Raw genomic sequence first — 25125 nt, 5'->3', positions numbered from 1 at the left:
TCCGGGCCGCCGCCCGGCTCGGGGCTGGATGGGGGGCGACGACATGGGGACAGGATTGGGGTCCCGGGGGTTGTAAACGATCACCCCCGGCCTGGGGAACGCGGGGGGGAGGAGGGGGGGTGGCCTCGGGCGAGCTCCGCATGGCGCCGGGCTCCCGTGCTGGCAAATAGGGGCGGTGAGCTGCTTGCCTCGCTTTGCTTTTCCTTAGAAATATCGCCAAATCCCGTTTGCTTCACCGCCGGTCGTCTTTGCCTAATTACATAGTAAGGCCCTCTGTGTGATCCGTTACTCGGTTGTGCTTTCCAGAAGGTTTGGATTGCGGAGGCTTTAAATGTTAACAGAAGTTGTCAGTTTGCTTGCTCTCGGGATCCAAACTGTTTATGTGGAAAGAGACGGAGAGAGAGAGTAGCCGTGGTGTAATTTTCTGGCCTTTAATCACCTCACATAAGCTAAAGCTACTTTACAGGCTCCATACCGACTCGAAGACTTGAAATTGCCAGGCTTTACGCTTAGGCTAGCAAAGCGTTCCTAGAAGTGAGCAGCAGCTTGGAGTATTGTTCTTGGCTGGAAGCAAACTGCTGACCTCAAAATGCGTATTTCAGCCTGTGTTGCCTGAGAATTTAAATCTCAGCACTTGCTCCTGAAGGCACCTGACCAACCTTTTTGTGATCTCACTGTCACTTTTATCCTTGAATTAAATATGTACTTCCTTCACAAAGAGAAATATATAATTTATAGTTTCAAGTATGCAGGTCGTGCAAGCAGAGGAGTTCTCCAGACCACAAAATCTCTACTTAGCTGAAGGTCAGACCTTTTGGCAACATATATAACCACCTTTATCTTCTCAACTGTTTTGTTTGCATGTACTGATGCACTCCTAAATGCCTATTTATGTATAGCTTCTACAGGCCGGCTTGCTGGGCAGCAGCTTGTGGTCTTGTCCATACATGAAAGAGAACTTGTCACTCATTTGGCTTGCAGTGGCCGTAATAATAATGGTACATCAGAAGCATTTGGAAAACTTCCATTGTTGCATTAGCACCTCGTGCTTCACCTTCTGTAAAGTTTACTTTTCCACTTAAGATAAAACACAAACAGTTGTTGGAGAAAGGGGAGGAGAGAAAGGAGGCAGTGAGTTCATATGCTGTACACATTATGTACTTAATTTGATTATTTCAGAGAACTTTAAATCATTATTCTTGTGTAAAGGTTGCACTTGCCCTTTATCAAATTAATATTAGACTGAGTAGTTGCACCGGAACATCTTTTTCAGTGGCAAGTGTATAATTTAGAGAATATGGGAGTTACTGCTGCTGGTAATGGCGTTGGTGAAGAACACATACCAGGGTGCATGTTTTGGATAGGCCACCACTGAAAGCACCATTGAAGGAGCCACTGCTCTTTTCCTTGGCAAAAGTAAAGGAGCTGATCTTTCCTGTCTGAAGGAAAGAATTGCCATGTGGCTCCAACTGCAACAAGGGATGTGTTTGGAAGTAACTAATTGCATGCTGGCAAAGTGAAATCACTCATACTAGGCCCTTATGAATATAGTAGTATGGAAATTAGTCATGTCAAATAATAAGTAGATGAGCAGAAATCCTACTGGGTTGGAATGTAAAACTGTCCGTGAAGAGGATAATAAAACGTAAAAGAATCTCGCATCAAAGTAGCGACTGGATCCTGTTTGACTTGTTGATCCTGGTTTAATTTGTTGAAAGTTTCCTGAGACACGCAGGTATGGTGTGTTCGGTGATAGTTACACGCTTGAGAAAATTGACCCCACTCTGTCATCTTTTGACTTTCAGGTTAGCGTGGTATTACTTTGTAATAGAGGCAAACCTGACTCCTGTTACTGAAAGGAACTGTTAACGTCACCCTACAGTAGATAGAAAAAAAGTCATGTAAAAGGCTTTAAATTCTTGGCAAAAGAATTCCATCAAAGTGCTGTTGCTACGACCTATTGTTTTTTTCTCTCAGATGTGTTAGTGGGTTTAAATCATGTTATAGTAAACCAACACCTAATGTAAACATATTTGAATTTTTCTCGGTATGTTTGTTACCGCAGTTCATTGTATCCGACCAAGCCTTTTATTAAACTTGTCTTTTAAAGAGAATAATTTCAGAATTACGCAGCTGCTTTTATGTCCTAATCTGCATTTAACTCATGGAGAAAGACTCGTAGCAGTATGAAATTGCTAGTGAGGTTAATAGGCTTCTGTCTAACCCCGGCGATGGTGAGCACGGGGAGTTGGCTTTAGCGCAGGCTGTCAAATGATGAAAGGTCCTTCTGCCCTGTGTCTCCCTCCCCTTCCCTTGTAGTGCCCAGCCGATATATTGCAGTAAGTCTTCAGTTCTTCAGGTTGAAGCTCTATGAGTAAAAGGAGAGAAACGGTTGCAAGGAAGAAGCCCTGTATAATCTTGTAGATAATTTTTTACAAGGTAACAAGACCAGCTTTTTTTTTAAACTGAGCCAGCAACATGTGTCCATATAGAAGCTGCAGAACAACCCAGTGTTAGTCCTGCTTTCCTTGTCTTTCCTCTGAGTCTTGTTTTTCCTCAGCTACCCCTCAGAGCTGGGCCCTCACAGAAGAGGCTAATTACCCTTCCTCAACATAAAAAATTTGTCCAGGATGGAGTCGTTGAAATAATTTTATTACAGAAGTTCTCCCACCTCTTCCTTTGATGAAACCTAAAGTGCTGCCCTTTTCGTAAGCTTGCAAAGGGGAATCTGAATGACAAGTTCTCAAGTCTTCGTGTAATTTGCATAGCTGATGTGGGTCTCTAATGATTCATTAGATGATAATTCAGAAGTTTTTAATGAAATTTATGAAAGTATTCAGTGAAGCAAAATACCTGTGCTGCTGAAGTGGCTGAAGTGGGTTTGCTTCCTAGTGTACTTGAATGTTGTAGTTAATTAAAATGACTGCGCACTTCAGCCTTTTATATTGTGCTCAGTTTGTCTGTCTTCATTGCGTTTATTTCTGGAAATCAAAGAACACCTTTTATCTGACTGGTATTTTGGTAGCAGAACCAGTTCACTGTAGTGCTGTTGTATAAATTAATTTACTTCAGTCTGTTAGCAAACAGGTTGTAAAAGTACAGTTTAGTAAAGGTATACTGTATTACTAGGAATAACAAGCTTTTGATTAGTAAATGGGTAAATGGTCTGATTATCAAACTTTTTTGCTTTATCTGAGACAGATATTATCTTTAGTTCTTAGGAATTCCCTGAGTGTTTGAATAGCAGCATTTAAAAATGAAGGATTATCAGAAAGTACAACATTGACAATTACCCCAGCCCTGAAGGGATTAAAACATTATCTTTACAAACCTGCTGTCTGCATTTTAGGTGTATATAACCGCACGTGTAATTGTGTATGGTAGGTTTTGTTTGTTTGTTTCTAAGCTGGCGACCTGTTAGGAGAGAGAAATCCACCCTGGCTGCCTGGAGTCTGAGGCCCGGCACTGGCTTGCTGCGCTCTAACACGTGCTCCCGTTAGACCGTGAAAGCTTTTGTAGAAACTGAGTCAGAGGTTGCAGAAGCTACGAAGAAGCTAAGAAAAAAATGAGATGAGAAATGCAGTGCGAGGAAAATAAATAGTAAAATGATTAATCAACCATGTATTACCCGTCCCCCATGTCCATCCCGTCCCCCCCGCCCCCACCCCCTGCCTTTTACTTCTTGTATTGAAAAACTGACTGGTTTTGAAGATATAAATAGACGGAAGGATGCAGGTGTCATAACTCACTGCCTTGGTTAGTTGTTCAAATAGTGTGAAGAAGGTTAATCTAATGTAGTTTTGCTATAAAACGCTGGAACTTTTGTAGGAAAGGATGTTAGCATAATTACTGTGGGCTTTTTATTTCCCAGAATCGTGGATCTAAATCCATCCTCTAGATTTAAATTATGATATACTCCAAGGGATTGTTTTGTCACATTTGCAAGACTTTCACACTTACCTGTTAAAACAATAGATATAAGTATAGCTTACCTTGTTTAAAAATGGATTATACTGTGAAGTTTCAAACTGCGCGTTGAAAGGAAAATCTGCAAGTTCAACAAACATGTTCCACTGAAGTTTTGAAGGTCTGTTCTGCTGGGTGATTTCAACCACCTCCTGAAGCATACCTGTGCTGCTGAAGTGGCTGAAGTGGGTTTGCTTCCTAGTGTACTTGAATGTTGTAGTTAATTAAAATGACTGCGCACTTCAGCCTTTTATATTGTGCTCAGTTTGTCTGTCTTCATTGCGTTTATTTCTGGAAATCAAAGAACACCTTTTATCTGACTGGTATTTTGGTAGCAGAACCAGTTCACTGTAGTGCTGTTGTATAAATTAATTTACTTCAGTCTGTTAGCAAACAGGTTGTAAAAGTACAGTTTAGTAAAGGTATACTGTATTACTAGGAATAACAAGCTTTTGATTAGTAAATGGGTAAATGGTCTGATTATCAAACTTTTTTGCTTTATCTGAGACAGATATTATCTTTAGTTCTTAGGAATTCCCTGAGTGTTTGAATAGCAGCATTTAAAAATGAAGGATTATCAGAAAGTACAACATTGACAATTACCCCAGCCCTGAAGGGATTAAAACATTATCTTTACAAACCTGCTGTCTGTATTTTAGGTGTATATAACCGCACGTGTAATTGTGTATGGTAGGTTTTGTTTGTTTGTTTCTAAGCTGGCGACCTGTTAGGAGAGAGAAATCCACCCTGGCTGCCTGGAGTCTGAGGCCCGGCACTGGCTTGCTGCGCTCTAACACGTGCTCCCGTTAGACCGTGAAAGCTTTTGTAGAAACTGAGTCAGAGGTTGCAGAAGCTACGAAGAAGCTAAGAAAAAAATGAGATGAGAAATGCAGTGCGAGGAAAATAAATAGTAAAATGATTAATCAACCATGTATTACCCGTCCCCCATGTCCATCCCGTCCCCCCCGCCCCCACCCCCTGCCTTTTACTTCTTGTATTGAAAAACTGACTGGTTTTGAAGATATAAATAGACGGAAGGATGCAGGTGTCATAACTCACTGCCTTGGTTAGTTGTTCAAATAGTGTGAAGAAGGTTAATCTAATGTAGTTTTGCTATAAAACGCTGGAACTTTTGTAGGAAAGGATGTTAGCATAATTACTGTGGGCTTTTTATTTCCCAGAATCGTGGATCTAAATCCATCCTCTAGATTTAAATTATGATATACTCCAAGGGATTGTTTTGTCACATTTGCAAGACTTTCACACTTACCTGTTAAAACAATAGATATAAGTATAGCTTACCTTGTTTAAAAATGGATTATACTGTGAAGTTTCAAACTGCGCGTTGAAAGGAAAATCTGCAAGTTCAACAAACATGTTCCACTGAAGTTTTGAAGGTCTGTTCTGCTGGGTGATTTCAACCACCTCCTGAAGCACTTCTGGTGTTTACACAATGTTGTTCCTTCACTGAAGGAAATACACGTGCAGTCCAAGCAAAAACAAAACTTGGATATTGTCTAGAAATCTTTATAAGCATATACTGTGTATCAAAATCAGAACACGTTCCACCTTTTATTAATAGATTTTGCTTTCAGAAGAAATTAACAATGTCATCCCTCCCCTTCTAACAGAACAAATTACTTGCTGACTAGTTGTTTGCAGAACTTCAGGCCATCCATTCTGAAGTACTACTACTGAAACCATTATTTTCCTTGTAGTCAGTGGTACGCTGGTGATACATCTTTATGTGCAAACTTGGCATCTCTTAATCTCTGCAGAGCATCCAGTCTGCTTTTCCTTTTCTGTTGCTGTTGTCCCAGAGGATTGCTGCTGCTGTACGTAGCACTTCCAAAGTTCATCTGTCACTTTTCAGAACTGTTGTCCCATGTGTCTTGACGTACTGCACTTGGCATTGTGCAGAAAATATCTCGTGTTAGGATGTGGTGTATAAAGAGACTTGGAAGAACCGTAATAAAAATGGCTTTGAAGGCCGAGCTCTGTTTTCATGGGGCTGGCATCTTTACCGGATAGAGTTCAGTGACTGAAAGGTGATCACTGGCAATTAAACTTCATCATCATTGATTTTATTGTTTCTCCTCACCCCCTCAAAACTCAGCTGAAACCCAGCAAGTAAAATAATTGAAGACAACTGAATTATTTTATCAATGCACCATGCTGTTACTAAACAGGTTACCTTTTAGCATATGGCTGAATAAACCATTTTCATGCAGTTAGGGTGGAATTAACATTAAGTTGAAATAGTTGCTTTACAAGGGCTTGTTTGGTTCTGCTGGAGCAATGTACTAAAGATGCCATTTCTGGGTATTCAGCACTATTATGTGATGTTGAAACCAACCACCAGGGTAATGTTAAGCATCGAGCTTTTATCTAAATGCTCTCTACAGTCAGTTTTGCCTGAACAGTGGCTCTAGGCCTGTCCGTAACAACAAATGTGACCTGGGTACAACCTTTAAGTGAGCTGATATTTTGTTCTTTTACTCTTCTACCCTCAATATTTATTTTTTTTCCTTCTCCTTTATCTTCCCTTTCATGCTTCACACTAAAATCCAAGTCTCACGTGATAAGCCTCAGAAAACCCATCGAGAAAGATCAGTTAAATTGGGGTTTTGGCATGGGGCTTTTGGGAGGGCCGGAAACTCTGTGGAGTTTTTTCCCACAGAGCGGGTAGGGAGGCACAGAGCACGATGAGATCTCGAGCTTTTGAGTTCAGAAAGGGCATCGTCAACGATGTGGTGTGTTGCCTAATATTAATTTTCTTTTCATTTAGTGTGCAAATGCATCTTCCAAGTCTTGGATTACTACATACAGATAAGAGAGATTCCTTAAAACAAGTTGGGTCTCATTCTACTCGATTCAGATAGCCTCTCCTGACGCCTGGAATAATATCCCATGACTAAGATAGTGCAGAGACATCGAGTCTTTTATTTTTGAATCCCTTGCTACGCCCTGGTGACACACAGAGTAGAAGTTCTGGCGCAGCAGTCCTTCGGCAGCAATTTAAGTAAAAGTGCTGCGAGATGGAAAAAGGGCTTCAGTCAGGTAATTGAACAGGTAAAGAGAGAGGTGTGTTTACAGGCTACAGGAGGAGAAATGCCATGGCCAGTCGGTTTACCTGTACACATAATTAGTAGTTTTGTTGGAAGAAAATTACAAATTTGTTTGCTACTCCACCTCTACAGCTGTTTGTCTTGTTTTGTAAAGGGCAATTAGTTTACTGTTGAATGACAGGTAAAAATTAGGATTGCACAGTCACACCGTGTTTCTGACAGCTCTCAGTCTGAAGTTAGTTGAGGCTGGATAACAAGAAAGACGCAGTTTGGGGGGGTGTGGTTTGTCTTTGTTTTAAAAAGCAGATCTCTAGGAGAGGAAAAAAACCTGCTGGTAAATGGTGTGGCAAAGGTCACAGGCCGATCAGGATTCACTGAATTTGCATGTCTGGTGTGATGTGTAAGTGGATAATGCAGAATACAATTTACAATGGAATATGGAATATATGTTAGTTTATGCATGTAACGCTTACAGTATATTCCGGGAAGCAGGCAGAGAGGGCTTTCAGCGTCTCTGGGGCACGAGGGTGGGGTTCCCAGTGTGAAGCTGTGATAAGGAAGATTAGTCACTGGATGTGAGAGAGATAAGGGTTGAGGAGGTGATGTTATCTCTGCATGAAATAATCCACTAGTGATTTCAGTCATGTTCAATGTTTCAAGCTTATCTTGCAATAAAATACTGAATAAGAAGTTTTAAAGGGAGGTTGTGACCACTTCTCTATGGGAAAATACGCATTGGGAGAATAGAACCAGGGCCTAACAGAAGTTAAGAGGTGGTTTCCTCTGTCGCAATTCTAATCTCCCAAGAAAAATTGCCTGATATTACTGAGGTTTTTTCCCCTGAATTCCCAATGCAAAATGTAGAACACAATTGAGATGGGTAGGGAAAAATTGCAAATAAGAAAATCAGATTCATATACAGAGGGCAATTGCACATGTATTAAAAAATGTAGTAAGTTTAAATAGACTTTTTTTTTTTTTTTTTCTGTGTAGGTTATTGATCCTATATTGTTAGGATATAAGATTGCTGTATGAGTGAGAGCGAGACAGTTACTTCCAATTTGTTTATTAATGCCTGGCAGATATTACTGGTAGAAGTATAACGAAATCTTGCTCAGGAGATCAGGTGGGATTATTATTACAATAAAGTTTAGATCTTTACTCAGGATAGTTCTGAAAATGTATAAGTGTCAGCTTCGTTGCAAATGCTCATATTTATCGTAACCATATCCACTGTGGAATTTGAGCATTAAAATTTATTAGGCTTACTGTAGTTTTTATAGTAATTTTCTCTTCATCTTTCCTTCCTCTTTTTTTTCTTTTATTACTTTGGCTTGATGACGAGCAATATGGCTAAATTTTATTTGGCATTTGAGTAATTGCTTATAAAAGGAAATTACTAGGAATTTGTGAATAAGTACCTGCTTCTCTTTTTTTTTTGTGCTTGCATAACAGATTTTGTAAATTAATTTTGTCTTAATAAAATTAGCGTCTCATAGGATAACATTTTTAATGTGTTTCAGGGGCACATTTTCTTTGCTACTTCTTGGGTTAAAATACCAGCATTATGAGATAGTTTTGACTTTATAGCTGAGCAGATGCTTAAATACTGTGTTATACAGTATCCTGTACACCTGGTTTTCAAGATTATTTAAACTCATTAGAAATGAGTTTTTTAGTGTCATGTACTATTAGTTACTTTATGGAAATGTTCATTGACTTTAATACCAAGGCCTCAAAAAATTTTTGATGTAGTATGATAGATAGTTAAACAGAATTCTTAAAGTTTACCTTCCTTCCTATTTTAAAGTGCAGTCAAATTTTTCACCTGATAATATTTTTCTTTCTTTTCAGAACTACAAAATTCCACTAAAGTTATAAAAGCAGCGAAACCCAGGACAAGGAAATGCAGCAAGGTTTGTATTTGCCAGAAAGACATTTGGCTATGAGTTACTGGACTGATTGTGTTAGAAGTCCCAGTTAATCTAACATGTTAATTTAAACTGACATTTAACTCAGCTGATAATGTGGTAGAAAAATGAAATAATCTCAAAGGAGTGTTTCTGACTGTAAATACTCATTATGGTAAACACCTGATATTACAATATATCTAGCTGTCTTTTTATTTTAGAAGTTGCAACCAGTATTGTTATGTTTTGCCTTGGCAATGGTTAATTTTTGAAGAGAGAGAAAAGTAGAAGAGGGAAATTTAAAATTAGAAGGGATGCTAAAGTGGTGTATGTATGAGGGATAAGGAAAGGCACTTGTGTTCAAAAAAGCAGTGGGATTATATGAACATGTGAAGGGGCTGCAAAGAAACATCATCATTTGAGCACAAGTGGGTTTTGAAAATCCTTTTTGCATATTATGTGATGTGTGTGCTTTATGTGCTGTTATAAAATTATCATTATGACAACAGGTGACACTGAATACTTTTACTGAAAAATTTTCTAAAATTTTGTACAGCCACCCCTTTTTAGCTTAGATAATACATGTGCTTAAAGGTCTTACAAAGCTAAGAGACTTTTAAGCATTAGATACCTTTAAATCAAATAGGAAGCTATGTGTAAGACAACATTTAATATGACAATTTTTACGTGTGCTCAAAAGTCATAAGCCATTTGTAATAGAATGTGGAAAATTTTACTTGCTTGCTCTCTTTTTTTCAGCTGTGCCCACTTAAAGTATACTTCATGAAGACATTCTTTAGACAGTTATACTAATTACAAGCTAAGATGTATTGGACCTTGATTTGGATGTAACTACAATGAGTAGTTGTTTCTACAACTGATCAAATTCCGTTTTCAAAAGTTGTATGTTTGTTTGTTTTTCTGTTGTATTTCTCAGTTTTTAAAAATTGCTACTTCTGACAGTTCTGCTCAAAGCAGTAGTCTGGCCATCTGAGTGGGGACTGACATCTTCCATGTGTTAAAAAGCACTAAATCTAGGAAGTAATATAAACTGTTTGTTGTCTTTGCAGGCTGGCGATTTTGGTGATATCACAAACTGGCCGACACCAAGCGAAATAGCAAACAATGAAGTAAGTCGTCTTCAGTATTTTTATTTTTTATTTTTTTTTAAATCATACTGACTTCTCCACTTAATACCATTCCCCCAGAATGTGCTTTGGGCGTTTGGGGGTTTCAGCAGAATTTTTGTCTGAAGTAATCCAGCAGGAATAACTCAGTTACTGGTCTGTGCTTAACTGTCTGCACTGGTACTGGAATTTCAGAACCCTTTAGGAGCCCACACACATACACTCCATTTATGAGTAGTGGTGTGCCGTGGCCATGTAGGCATATTTACAGCACCATTTTAAAAGTTGTATTTCCCGTTTCGGCTCGTTGGGAGGTTTATGTTCACACCTTTGGGGTTGTGAATGTGCTGCCCTCCCTTAGAATGCTTTGTGCAGGCTGTGTTAGGACAACTCAGTTATCCTTGCCCTCTTTACCCCTTGCTGGATCTTTAGTTAACATCTATTACAGCAAATTATCTTCCTTTTGCTTTATCTCAAGTGATAAGTGTATAATATATCTTACACCTCATTTGTGCTGTTTCAAAGACCAGAGCACAGATTATTGCAAGCTATGAGGTGCCGTTTCACTCTTTGCTTTAGATGTGCAGGACCCCTGTAATGCTTTTACTATATCCTTGGTGAGGGAAACCAGACAATTTGGGTTCAACAATGTGCATTGCATAATTGAAAGTGTCCAAATGAAAACTAAAAAAGTGTATTAAGGTAGTTTGGCATGAATCATTAGTCTTGCAGGGGCTCAGTTTGCGACACCCTCCCTTCTCACTCAAGTGTCAAAACTTTGTTGTTTATGTCAGCAACAAAATCTTTCCAGGTGTCTAACCAGGCTTTTAGTGTTGCAGGTCAAAATTATAGATATCTGTAGATTTGACACAGCATTGTGTTTACTGTGAGGTCGCATTGGCCTCCTAGGAGCTTGTACTACAGGGTCTCAAAGAAAATCTTTGAGATTGCTAGAAGAGTCTTTAGAACCTGAACAGATTATATGCCAATAAATTAATGCTCATTCAGTTACTTACATACCACTTAGAGTGCTTTGGTGTGTGCATACATCTCATCATGGTTTAGGATTTAGACAGGATCCTTGATTTGACTTTTTTTTTTTTTTTTAAAAAGTATTTCTAAGCTTTTCCATCATCAATATTCCTGTCAGTTGCTGTGAACAGAAGAGACTACCACTTCAGGAGAAGACAATGATGATATATTTAACATGAAGGATGTGTGACTTGAATCCTAAAGCTGCTGATTTATCTGGTGGCGTTAGAGGTGTATAACTCTCAGCTGTGCATCAAACTCCTTCCCTAGTTACTCATAAGATTATAAATAATTCACCTGTGCTTTTTATACCTTCAGGTGTACAACTCTGTGTTTGCTACAATCTAATAACTCAAAAACACTGTTCCATTATATAGTTCTTTTTGTTTGTACCTTTTCAGAGCCTACTGTTGTAAGATGTGAGATACAGTGCAGAGAATCCCTGTAACTCTTTCCAAAAAATAGCATTATTTTCTATCATGTTCTGATGATCAGGAAAGGAGAGGCTCAGCTGAGCTTAGGTCTGAGAGACTGAATAGGGTTAAAAGGACTACATTTTATATCCTTTAATAATATTTGTGACTAAATCTTTAATATGATTATTTTAGCATCTTTTTTTTTCATTTTTTTGGAAGTACTGATTTTAGTAACTTAAAAAAACATGCACCCCTATCTTTTGCATTCTTTTTAGTACTACAGGTACTTGGTTATTATGTCAAATTTTGATGTGATTAATGGTGTCTGTACAGTACTAATCAGAGTGGCTGAGAGATACATATATAGCGTTTCATAAGAATATATACATTTAATGCTTTCTGTCTGAAATAGTCTGCTTTAAGTATATCTTTTAGAAGATTTTTTGGTTTACCAGATGGTCTAGATTATATTGCATAGATGTTAATTAACCTTTTGCTGACTTAAGGATGTGAGAATTTGAGTACACAAATTCATATAGTGTCTGTTAATCCAAATAACATTTATTTTGTTTTTAATCTCAATTGATTTGTCTAAGGGAAGGCTTTGCATTCAAATTAATTATGGCATAGTATTGCTGGATCTACTGTATGGACCCCAACAGGTTGAAAGCTAACTCCACAACATAGAAGTATACTTCCTGTCTGGTGGAAGTATTTGCAAAGCTTAATTTTGCAGGTAGATACTATATTCGATCATAGAATGGTTTAGGTGGGAAGGGACCTCTAAAGGCCATCTAGTCCACTCCCCCCCTGCAATGAACAGGGACATCTTCTAACTAGATCAGTTTGCTCAGAGCCCCATCCAAGCTGACCTTGAATGTTTCCAGGGATGGGGCATCCACCACTTCTCTGGGCAAGTGTTTCACCACCCTCATCATGGAAAATAACTTCCTATTGGAATCTACCGTCTTTTAGTTTAAAACTATTACTCCTTTTCCTGTCGCTAGGACCCTTCTAAAAAGTCTGTCCCCATCCTTGCTGTAGGCCTTTAGGTACTAAAAGGCTGCTATAAGGTCTCCCCGAGCCTTCTCTTCTCCAGGCTGAACAACCTGAGCTCTCTCAGCCTGTCTACATCGGAGAGGTGCTCCAGCCCTCTGATCATCTTTGTGGCCTCCTCTGGACCCATGTCCTTCCTGTGCTGAGGACTCCAGAGCTGGATACAGTACTCCAGGTGGGGTCTCACCAGAGCAGAGGGGCAGAATCACCTCCCTCGATCTGCTGGCCATGCTTCTTTTGCTGCAGCCCGGGATGCAGTTGGCTTTCTGGGCTGTGGGAGCACGTTGACAGCTCACATCCAGCTTTTCATCCACCAGTACCCTCAAGTTCTTTTCCACAGGGCTGCTTTCAATCCCTTCATCCCTCAGCCTGTATTGATACTGGGGAAAAAAATGAGACTTTCCACTATTTGCTAAGATGCTGTTCATTTTGACTTCCTTGAAAAATGTTATTCTGTGGGATTTCCAAGAAGTGATGATCTGCAGGATGCTGGCACTTCTCAAAGGCACACAGTTCCCAGTAAATGCCATATTCTAATGTGGGAAAAAATAAATCTGTAATCATACACCTCCACATCCTCTGATCCTTGGTTCATGTTCTGATTTAGTGGAACAGAATTGTCAGAGTGAAGACCTATGGCTCCTTGTAGTTTACATGAGCATTTGACATGCTGTTGAGATTGCACAGCATCATGGGATTTTCTGATTTACCATTCAGTTTTCTGTAAGCACAGCTTTTTAAAGATAATCAGTCTGAACAATAGATACTGGTGAGTAATATTTCTTTCTTTTCTACAAAAGAAATTTCAATTCTGAGGTGTTGAAACATGATTGCACACTCTGCAATTCTACATCTTCAGTTAAAAAACAACTAAACAAAAACTTTCTTTGCCATATTAGGAGGAAATAGAATGATTTAAAATGAAACTTTAAAAAACAACACAGTTCTTAAAACTCACCCTGCTTAAAAGGTTGAGAACAGGTAATAATGAAGGAATTTTAATAGGAAAAGGAAACTTAAACCTTATGCTATCAGCAGCTGTATGTACTGCCAGAAGTAACTGCCAGTATCTCTTGCAGTGTAAGGCTGTAAGTCACAGTAAGAAGCTAACAAATAGAAGAGAAAAGGAGGAGAAATCTGATCAAAAAAGCAATAATGGAATCAAGGACAACTCGGAGGCAAAGCCAGATGGTTCAGGAGATAACATTAGTGAAGACGAAGCTCAAACTAATAACCAAAGGAAAAAAGGTGAGTCTGAGCACTATGTATAATGCAGTAAGTACCGTTGATAGTTACATTAATTCCAGTTGAATGACTTGATTAAACTTTTTATGTTTTGTGTTTTCTGTGTGATAACAGGATATGTTGCTTTCTGCCTAGGAAGCTTAAAACAAGCTTCCTGTCTCGGGTTTTGGTGTGTTCTGTTTAGTCAAATAGGAATTCTGGGGAAAAAACAGCTCATGTCCTATTGATGGTTCATGGAGCCCTGGCAGTTTCTTGAACATTTTGTAATGGCCGTACAAACCATTACCGTCCGTCACATCTCTATTCCACTAACCTGATAGTGCTATGTTAATTTCACTTCATACATATGTGTCTGTTACTATATATACTAACATTTTAATTTTCATATTTTACTATTAGCTTATGCTTTGAAATGATCACATGAAAACTAAACGAGGTTATTAATTTCCTTTTGATCCAATCTGTTACATTAAAAAGAAGTAGCAAGCTCATTTGGTTATTAGACTTGAGTAGGCTAGAGAAACACCTTAGAGAGTTTTCAGATATTGCTGCCATCAGCTGGGCTTTTTCCTTGCTTCCCTGCTGATATTTCTTCAGATCCTGAAGACCTTTGTTTGATTAGTCTTCTCAGTCTAAGGGGAAAATTAAAGCGAGCATTCCACAGGTACAATATATCCCTCCCTCCTCAGTGTGGATAACTCGTTTTATGTATTTGCTTATATTTCTTGTCTACAAAGGTATGAAGCCCAAAATACCAATCAAGTATAGAACAGCAAATATTACCATTAAATAAATGGTTAGTGGATATTTTAAGCCAGAGTACAACAAAATACAGCTTTGCTAATGATTTTTGATGCACATGAATGAACTTGCTCTGAATATCTCAAGTTAAAAATACAGTACCACAGCTAAATTCTCAGGAAAATTTTTATGGTTTGTGACTGAAGTCTTTATTGTAGTAGTTAACTTGATACATTATTTTTTTACCTTTGTTTCATGTGCAAGTTGTGAAATTACATAGTAATGAATTTACTGTATATATTTAACACATAGCTATAAATTCTTCATAATGGGGCATACATCTAAAAATTCATTAAAGAAAAAAGCTCATTTTCATTTCATGTACTTAAAGCTTAGGTAAGGTTGCCTTTCTGTTTGAGAAATTCCTGTTTACTGTATTTATTATTGTTTAGTCATTCATCATATCTTAACATTTTAATGTTAAACTTCTCCCAGTTTTTAAACTTTGAAATTAGCTGTTACTAGTTCTACAAGAAGAATTATATAGAATCTTTTCGGGAGCTCAAACCTCAAGTAGTACTATAATTGAGAGTAATTTATTAACTTTTCAAGGTAACAAGCAGAAATGGGTGCCACTTCACTTGGATGATGTAAGGTCAGACAGTCAAGAAAGACCAGGCTCTCGAACTAGCTCAAGGTTCCTGCTGGAAACAAACAAGTTAATACCTCATAACAACAGACGGAATGAGACAAGAAGTAAGTTTTCAATCTCTGGGTTTTTCTATTTGTGGCAAAAAGTATAAATCATGTCAGCAAGCATTAGATCGGCAGTTTACATTGGAAACTTGATTTTGCCTATACTAAGTAAAACTAGTGTGAATATTTGCAAATAACCAGCAAAATTAAAAAAAAAAAAAAGATGCTGTAGTTTAACAGATTTTAAATTAGAAAGTTTTGTTGAAAAGCTTGCTGTCAGATTTTTTTTTTTAACCTCTTCACAAATTGAACAGAGTTGTGATGTCTCAATCACTGACTCTGCTGAGTGACTGAACCTGGAAACAGTTTATCTGTACAGCATGCTCTGAATCAGAGCAGCATATATTTATCCCTTCATGGCTCCCTAAAGAGTTTTGGGCTGCAGCTTTATGATGCAGAAAGTTTGGAAATATTCTCATAAGGTGGTTTGCTTTGTCCTGCTCGGCTGTTATTCCCACAGCTTTTTGTTACCAGAGCGATTGCCTGTGGACCTACACTTTGAACTCTGCTTTGGCAATTCTACTGATGTTGGTTTTTTCCTTTAAGTTGGAGCAATGCCCTCAGTTCCCTGACCTATTTCTCAGCATGGCCATGCAAAAAGTTGCGCTAGCACAACAGAGGGAGAAATGCACCACAGGTGGTACTGCTTCTGGTCCTCAGGTGTCCTGAATATAGCATGGCAGAAATCTTTCGGCTGAGTGTAACTCTTTTGTTTATGTATTTGCATTTAAGTTTTAAAATTACAATGTACATTAACAATTTAAATGTTTGCTCATTGTAATAAGTGCTGGACGCTACTGAGATGGGATTTGTTTATGAAGTCATTTTAGGAACATAGATGTAAGGGTTTGATCTGGATGCCTGAGGGATGGACAGGGGCAGGGGGAGGATTTTTACTAATGTTTTGCTTTCTTCAGCAGTTATTCCTCAGGATGGTCAAATGACCAGAAACTTGTAGCAGGAACTCTACTTCAAGGCTCTAGTGATTCAAGATCAGTTTCAGTGTGAGAGAACATTAAATATCTCTTGCCCTTCAGGAACATTGGCTGTTTAAATAAAAACTTGTTTCAGGCTTAAATACAACATTGGCTCATGCAGATGCTATAGGTAGGACTTTTGCATGTGTCAGAGCCACGTGTACTCTCAGAGTGCAAAAATGAAACCGATTTGGGGAAATAGTTGAAATAATGCCTACACCATTGGGATTTCTAACGTGAGAGTACCAAGTGTGAAGGCTAAGGTCCAAATTCCCAGTGAGAGACACAGTCTTTATTTGACAGAAAATAAAGTGCAGGAACTTGAATGTATGAGCGTACATATGTTGTTGTAAGGTTCATTAAAAATAGTTGCTAGAAAAAGAAGAACAAAGAATCATATCTTTAGGCAGTCCTTTGTTAAATTCAGCAGCTCTCAATTTGATCAAGTAGGGGCTTTATCCCCATGCATTCCTCTGGGAAAGGGGTCCTCAGGCATCTAGAAGACTATCCAATTACAACTGAAAGAAACTTTAAGCAAGGGTGACTGACTGAAGATGGAAGTCTCTGAGAATGTTAGTAAAAGAGAAAGAGTATGAGAGAGGGCTTCATGAATAAAGTGAGAATTACACCTATTCTTAAGTTTGGTGGTGAGTGGAAACAAGGTTGCCTGGAGTCTGGTTTGGACCTGCTTGCTTTCCTTTCTTCTGCTTCTCTCTTGCTCTCTTTTGCTATGTGCAGACCACGTATTTATATGAAAACCTTCTGTAGATTCTTACAGAGTTGTCAAAAAAGGGTCCTTAACTTAAAATGCTCAGTGTGGGGCATGGCCAGCAGAGAATAGATGATTGCTGTTAAATGGGCAGAGTCAAGGGAGTGGGAGATGGCTGCTTCTGGGAACAAAAGGGGGGGTCCAGAGAGCCTTTGCTCTGGAAATCCCAGCCTGAGCAGGGTCAAGAGCTACCAGCTCTTCTAGCGTTCTCTAGGTGCTGGGAGTTGCCCACAGGAGGAGACTGTATTATTGTGTCCGGAAGGAGAGTTGTACGATCGTTCCTTCCCATCCCAAGCCGATCATAGGTTTTGTGATCCCTGAGCTGGCACCAGAGTGTCCAGTTGCTTCAGAAGCATTTGAGATTGAATGCCAGTTAAGCCTGTTCCCTCTTCTTTATTGCTAACAGCTTCTGCCCCACTCACCTTCAGGCACGGCTGGGCAAAGCTTACCATTTCACCCTTGCAGCTTCCCATCTGACCTTCTGCTTCAGCCAGCGTGACTGAACCAGTGCATTGCCTGGGTGCAAGCTGAGAACTCTGATACAAAGGGTTTTTTGGCACTGTGATATTTAATTATGGTTGCAAGTATTATGCTTTTTTCTCTTAAAGATTGGCGTCGAGAAAAGAGAGATGATCATGACGAAGTGTGCAGCGTGCGAAGTGAGGGTGGCAGTGTTCGAGGATTCTCCAGAGGCAGAGGAAGAGGACGAGGCAGAGGAAGAGGACGAGGCAGAGGAAACCCTAGAAGTATGCAAAGAAGTAGATGCTTAGCAAAAAATTTTAAAACTATGTTTATGATGTTATTATTTGCTCATTAAGTAAGACTTGTCTCAAAAAACATATCCTGTAACTTAATATAGTTAAATAGCTTGGTTCTTTTTAAAATCAGTTGCTGAAAAGCAACAGTAAAGTAGCAGTGTGTATCATGCCTTAAAATATTTGTGCTGGACTTAATGTTTTTCATTATCTTTTTTTTATGTTCTCCTTTATTTTGAAGTGAACTTTGAATATTCAGTTGGTTATCAAGAACTGTATGGTGAAGGAACTGACCAAGTATTTCAACCTGAGTTTAATGCTAGTGTGATGTATTTCTATGGTGATGGAACAGGAGTGCAGATGTATTCTGTGGATGAAGCACTTCTCAAAGAATATATAAAACATCAAATGTAAGTAGATTGTTTAATGTACAAATATTGTTAGAGATCTAGTTAAGATAAAAGAACTCATTTCAAACGCTGTTTAATCCTTATTATCCATATAAAGATGGAGATTAAGGCATTTCAATTTAACTTCTTGATTTGATGATTACCAGTGTCAGTTTGAATTTAGTCACTAGTGGGGTGAAAAAACGTGAGTGATGGGGAGGAATTTTAAGGAAGCTGTGCTGCATCTTGTGCTGTAGTCTGGCTCTAACTCGTATACCTGCTTTATTTATGGTACATAGCCCTCTTTTTATGTTGTCGTGTAATTGAGATATGGATGTCTCTGAGCTTGTGCTTTTGAGTACTGTTGGTCTGTTTGCCTATAAAGCTCTTCTTGGGTGATGTGGCTAGACATTTCCCTTATTTGCTCTCAATTTCACTTTGAGAAGTCTTGTTAGTTTTATGTTTTCAGAGTGTTTCATCTGAAACATTTAACTGAAAGAGAGTAGTTTTGCAATGACACTTGATTTTTCAATAATCTGAAATGTTTACTTTCTCGTGTACACCATTAGGCAATGAGAAACCATCTGGAAGACTGATTATCACCAGGAGACAAGTCAAAAAGGGCCTGGAAACCACTAGTTCATTTTAAAGAGACAGTTTCCACCACTGGCAGATATTTCATCTTCTGTACTTGCAACGGCATTTCTCTGCACTGCCTTTGTGGTGGTTTTTGATTGCCCTTGTATTCCATAAAGCAACTTGCTTATTTTATTCTTGCTTCTTTTGTTACAGTTGACGCAAAAAGGAAGAAAAAAGCCTCTTTAGGGGCAGAATGTATCTGGCATGTGGCTATCAACTTCAAAACTTCTATTGCAGTCTTTTTTGTTACTCTTGCTGCCAGGCCCCTATGAGACCTGACAGTGGACATGTACCCCCATGTCAGGATAATCGGCCTGCACTGTCCTCAGACAAGTGAGGGAGGAGCACAGACACTCCACTGTTGGCCAGATTTCTGGGCATGCAGTGTAGAATCCAGACCTTCTAAGGTAGGACATGATGATGTCCCCCTCTGCTGAGAAAAATGTCAGTTACAGCCTTGGTCACATCTGACTTCCGGTTATATTTGTATTTTATTTTAGCAACAAGAGGTTGGCAGGTGTCAGTAGAAGACATGGCATGGCTGGCTAACCAGAGCCATTGGTTGCTTGTCTCATATGATCTCCTAAGGCAGATTGATTATGGAGTTTGCTTTCCACGAGAGAGAGGGAGGTTTAGAGCAGGTTTAGAACATAATTTCACTATTTTTATGCTCCTTAAAAAAAAAAAAAAAAAAAGAAAAGTGGTTTTTTTATTCATTTACTTCTTTTATCACATTAAAAATGATGGGAAACAAATTTTGTTCATCAATTGCCAATTATTAGCTTCTAAACAGGGATGGTTTTGTCTGCCTTTCATAATTTAGTTATAAAATATTAAAGTGACTATGGAAGGAAGTATATACAAAATAAAGCTACACATGACTGTGAGGTCTTGGAGTTCCTTATGGAGTCCAAGATAAGTCAGGATATGTTAGAGAAGAGAGATTGATTTGAATCCTAGTGAACTGATGAATTTTTGAACAGTTTATCTGCTTAATAGGGAAAAATCTTAGAGACTGTGTCCAACTGAGTTGATGTGTAATTACAGTAATAAATACGCTGCTATCAAGCAGTTTATGCTTGTCCCAAGAACCAGACTGATGTACAAGAGAGAGTAATATTTGTTACATACAAAAATCAGCCTGAAAATTTTCAGCACTTTGCAACTCCTCAGTCTGGAAGGTGCAGGAGAACTCTAAAGTCCTCTTTCTTTAAAAAATAAAGAGAAAAAAGAAAGTTCAGACATGCATCCAAGTCTGCATCCATTCAAGAATAAGCAAAGGAACCCTGAGGAGAAAGAAAAGCAAAGCTGGAGGGGGTGTGTGTGTTTAGGTTTGTCCCTCTACTTGGAGCAAACTTGTGCATTGTCTTCATTTATCATTAATGGTCTTTCACATTCCTTTTTCTAGAGTGATGGACATCAAGTGAGGCAGTTTGAGTCAAGTTCAGTCATTATCCATGTCTGCTTGTGGAATTTTTAACTAGGTGAATCGTTACAAGATTTTACCTTTACTGTATGACTGTAAAGGTAACATTAGTAAAATGTTGACATACGGCTTTTGTGCTTGCTTATCTTCTAGACTGGGAAGGGAAAAGAAACGTAGAAGTTCAGAACAGAAATAGAGTATTCTTGAAAGGAACCTTCTTTTTGTGCACAGTTGCTTCACTGATCAGTTTACTTAGCTCTGAGCAAGAGCTTAATTCTCCAAAACCTTTATTCTCTTCTCTTTGTTTGCTCTGATTTAATGGCAATGTTTTCATTTGTTGTATGTCTTGTCCAACTTTGAGACTTTATATTCATCCTGTCTCGGAGCTGAGTGTTTCGTATGGAGAGCTTTTGCTTTGAATTTCTTTAGCTATCAAAAATTTGAGAACAAAATGCTATCAAACTTCTCCTTGGGTCAATGATGGCGCCAGAGTCCTCTCCTCTTAGTAACTTTGGCCTTGATCCCAGCTTCAGTGGAGACACTTAGTACTTTATATTTGTGGAAATTAGAATTAACTTTGTTTACACTTGCATGTGTTTGGGTTTTTTTCCCCTCAGCTTTTTAATGTTCTCTTGTTTTATTTTTGCACTACCTCTATCTTTGTGTCTTAGAGTTTTAATTGCTCTCCATTAAATGTTTCACTACCTACATTTACCTGAACCTGATGAGGAGGAGTATTCCTTGGATATAATATGCAAAGCCATGATATGATGTGTAAACTCTCTGAAAGGCCTAGATTCTAGTTGTCATTATTAAATTAGGCTTTTTTTCCATTCTTTTTTCATAGAATGTTTTCTTGTTCCCTTGGTTTGTGTGACAGATCATGATTTGAATATCTTACTTTTTTCTCTTCACTAAGTATAAAACATCTTGATCATTTCATAGAACAGCTTCATTGTTTAAGATGATTTGTCTTTCTGCTATTTCTTTGTCCCCTGTCTCTTGTTCTGTGACATTGTCAGATTCCTGAAATGATCCTTGTCCCTCTTTACCTGCTAAACTTCATCTCTTCTTTTAGACTGTACCTTTCTCCACGAACTGTTGTGCCTTTTGGTACAGTTTCATGATAAATACAACATTATTATTTTTGTTTTCTCATCTTCCCACAAGCATGCTTGAAGTAATGATTCAGAGTACATATATGTGCCTCAACACTCAGATAGGATACTTAAACCTTCTAATGTACTGGAAACTGGGAAAAAAGATACAGTTCAGGATGAAGGTGCACTGATACTGCTGTGTGGGAAATAACTTATGCCCTGACTGTAAGCAGTACTTGTCCTTCATCTATATGGAGGCTAAGAGAATGTTGTTCCTTCTGTTCATGTAAGTAATAAGGGAGGGGATGGGTGAAAGAAAAATTGAGCATAGTTTTTCTTTATACAAATAGTTTTTCAAATTTGCAAATGTAACAAGGCTTTGATTTATACCCCTATGCACTGGACTGGATCCATAAGTCTTTCTTAACATGTGGAGCATGCGTGCTGTTCTGTAAGTCCTGCTTATAACGATACACCTGTTGCAAAAACGAGTTTGTTGATGACAAAGTGTGCTCTGTTTTTAATGGAAGACTTTAACAAGGAATCTCTTAATTTGCTATTTCAGGATTTTCTGTAACATATAACAGGCTCATGTTTGTATGTTTCTTTCTGCAGTGAGTATTATTTCAGCACAGAAAATTTGGAAAGAGACTTCTTTCTGAGGAGAAAGATGGACCAACAAGGATTTCTGCCAGTTTCATTGATTGCTAGTTTCCGTCGGATGCAAGCTCTGACTACGAACGCTGCACTCATTTTGGAGGTAAGATAATTCAGGAGTACATTTGTAGAAAGTTGCTTGGTTAATTTTGTACTGCCGTTTGAAGTCAGTGCTGTGAAGCTAAGAAAGATTTCTGTTTGCAACGACAAGGAATTTATGAAGAGGCTATAAATGGCAAAGTTTGTGGGATTTTTTTCTTTTTTTGTATAGTGCTAGATATGTAAAGTTTTTAAAGTTATAATGTGCTTGTCACACAGGCGCTAAAGGACAGTACAGAAGTTGAAACTGTGGATCAGAGGATAAGAAAAAGGGTTGATCCCGAAAAATGGCCAATTCCAGGTCCTCCTCCATGCAGTCTGCCACCGACTGACTTTTCTCAGCTCATTAATTGTCCAGAATTCATACCAGGCCAAATTTTTGGCTCACATACTGGTAAAGGATTTATTTTATAGAAACATAAGTTTAGGACTGTCTGTCTAGCTTAGAAAGTTTGCCTCTCGGTACTGATTTCATAATAGAGGTTGTACATTTGCTAACGGTTTTATTCATCTGATGTGCCTGTCAGCCTTGCAGTTGCCAAGTCACATGGTTGGCATGGCTGATGTGAAGCGGATAAAAATGTCTCTTATGGGTTACAGCTGTCACCATTCTCCAGAATATAGTATGATGGACTACAGGCCTGTAGTAGTAACAGTAATCTTATGTTAGTCATAAAATATGCTTCGTTTCGGTAGCAGCTGAAATTAACTCTGTATTTGGTGCATCCTGGGTTTGGATGGGGTTCTCATTCACGTTATTAATAGGGAGATGGCTTTGTTCGCTGACCACCCTTGGCAAGGAAATTGTTTACTAAAATGTTGGCTGGAATTAAGGGAGAAGAATGAAGACCGAGTTAGGCACCTGTCCATAGAGCTAGAGGGTGGCGTGGAGAAAACATGTCCCTCATGCTGCTGCTCTTTTTTTTCTTTTCTGAATAACACATAATTTCCCTCAGCCTGTCAGAAACCTTCCACATAAATAAGTTGCTAGAATCAATCTTTTCCTAAAATGCTGACTAAACTGTGAAAAGATATCTCCTAAAAACAAAAAGACATTCTGCTGATCAGTGTCATATTTAACCAGAGAAATAGAAAAATAGTAGCTGTGGTTAAAAGAAAGATGAGTAAAACAATTTAAAAAAAAGCCAAAACCAACAAAACAAAACCAAAACAACCCACAACAGGAAATGAATTTACTGTTTTCTGCTGTAGAATCTGCACCAAGTTCTCCAAGAATGGGAAGCCCACTGAGTCCAAAGGAAAACACTGAGACAAATAATTTTCAGACAATGTCTAAAGGATTGTCTACAAGTTTGCCTGATTTGGACTCTGAACCTTGGATAGAAGTGAAGAAGAGGCATCGAGCATCCACGGTCAAACTAAAGGTAAAATCAAAAACCTTTAAGTTATGTTTAAATAAACAAATACAAAACCTGCCAACTTTCAGACTGTACTGTAAAACTAGGTTTTTTGTCTTTTTTTCCATGTGATGCTTGATAATGCAGTACAGTCAGTGTGCGTACTTCTCACTGTACCAGAGCTAGAATGCACAAAGTGCATTTAAGATCCTGATCCAAAGCTCTCTAAAATGAAAAGCAAATACTGTTGATTTTTTTTTTTCTGCTGAGGGACAGTTGTACCTGTTGACGATTGAAAAATGTATTGTAATATGCATTGACAATTGCTCTAAAAGCTTATGGCAGAATTATTTAGAACAGTAATTTACTTAATAAATATCTGAAAGTGGCTGTATTGCTTCTAACTCCATTCATTTATTGAAAATGTTCTGTTGTGTTCTATTTGTCTCCCATTTGGATAATCACTATTCAGTTCAAATCTAAAATGCATTACCTCTTCCAACTTAGGAAAGCGTTCCTGTATCTGATCAAACAACAGATCAGCAACAACCACCCCCACCTCCAGAAGAACAAGAACAAGAAGAACTTGACTTTTTGTTTGATGAAGAGATGGAACAAATTCAAGGTCGGAAGAATAAATTTACCGATTGGTCTGACAGCGATTCTGATTATGAAATTGATGATCAAGATGTCAACAAGATTTTGATTGTAACACAGACACCCCCATACATAAGAAAGCATCCTGGTGGAGATCGTACTGGCAACCATGTGTGCCGTGCAAAAATTACGTCAGAACTTGCTAAAGTTATTAATGATGGCTTATACTATTATGAACAGGATTTGTGGATGGAGCAGAGTGAAAATGACACTATGATGAAGGTAACTCTCTTAATTTTTGACCACACCTGTTCTAACAGTTGCAAAATTAATTTCAGCTCTCATAATTGTAAAATGCGACACTTTTTTAAAAGAAAAGTGACAGTAGTTGAATTTACAGGTCTAATGAATTCTCTTTATTTTGCTTTACTCTGGTAATATTGTTGAAAGCAAAACCAGCAAGTTTTTCTTGTCACAAATTTGACCAAAAAAACTGAATGAATACTACTTAGAACTATTTTTAACATTTTGGAGATGGTTCAACTTTTCCAGTGTTTTCTTGTTCTAAGAATAGCTTGTTTCATAACATTTCCAAACCCCTACCAGAGAGGAAGAGGGCACGCTTCTGAGATGAGATAGTAGGAGAGGAAGGCAATATAGTCGTTTTAAAGTAGTTTTATGTTAAGGTTCTGTTTGCCATGTACCTTGTTAGGATGCTAGCTCTGTGAGCAAATGAAACTTTGGATTGCACGCTTTATTTTATTACAGAAACCCTTTTATTTCCTAGCCTGTACATGGGCCTCTGTCCTTGAGGCTTTCAGACCTTTGCAAGGATATTGTCAGATATTATGTGCACAGAAATGCAAAGTTACCTAAATGCTAAGTGGTGAGGGGAAGGAGCTTTATCTGTGCACGAGAGCAAAGGTGGGGAGTAGCTTAGAGAACAAATGGAGCATGTGAGTACAAAAAAGAGCTGACAAAGATAGAAATGACTGGTGAGAATAAGAGCAAGAAATAAAGGTAGAATTCAGAATGTGGAGTG

General features: G+C 38.3%; 1 protein-coding gene across 7 annotated transcripts in view; it reads left to right on the top strand.

Annotated features, from left to right (window-relative positions):
* The first annotated feature begins 731 nt into the window (after positions 1-731).
* LARP1B (La ribonucleoprotein domain family member 1B) overlaps positions 732-25125 on the top strand; it is a 32389-nt gene continuing 7995 nt past the window's right edge. For 5 of the 7 annotated variants that reach the window (XR_001412873.1, XR_001412875.1, XR_001412874.1 and 2 more), the window contains exons 1-11: positions 7896-7986; positions 8889-8950; positions 10015-10074; positions 13655-13823; positions 15174-15317; positions 17672-17809; positions 18060-18228; positions 21988-22132; positions 22348-22522; positions 23341-23513; positions 23994-24365. Coding sequence is in view for 4 of the 7 variants with exons in the window: in XM_014949833.1 (XP_014805319.1) it covers positions 7911-7986; positions 8889-8950; positions 10015-10074; positions 13655-13823; positions 15174-15317; positions 17672-17809; positions 18060-18228; positions 21988-22132; positions 22348-22522; positions 23341-23513; positions 23994-24365 (1683 nt within the window). In the remaining 3 variants the exon portion in view is untranslated. Of the gene's footprint in view, positions 805-6989; positions 7027-7895; positions 7987-8888; positions 8951-10014; positions 10075-13654; positions 13824-15173; positions 15318-17671; positions 17810-18059; positions 18229-21987; positions 22133-22347; positions 22523-23340; positions 23514-23993; positions 24366-25125 lie in introns of those variants that run through there. The other 2 variants (XM_014949834.1, XM_014949835.1) reach the window with 2 other exon arrangements.

This window comes from Calidris pugnax, unplaced genomic scaffold, assembly GCF_001431845.1.
Source record: "Calidris pugnax isolate Ruff unplaced genomic scaffold, ASM143184v1 scaffold42, whole genome shotgun sequence".
Classification (NCBI taxonomy): domain Eukaryota; kingdom Metazoa; phylum Chordata; class Aves; order Charadriiformes; family Scolopacidae; genus Calidris; species Calidris pugnax.
This window is presented reverse-complemented; position numbering and strand designations above follow the sequence as displayed.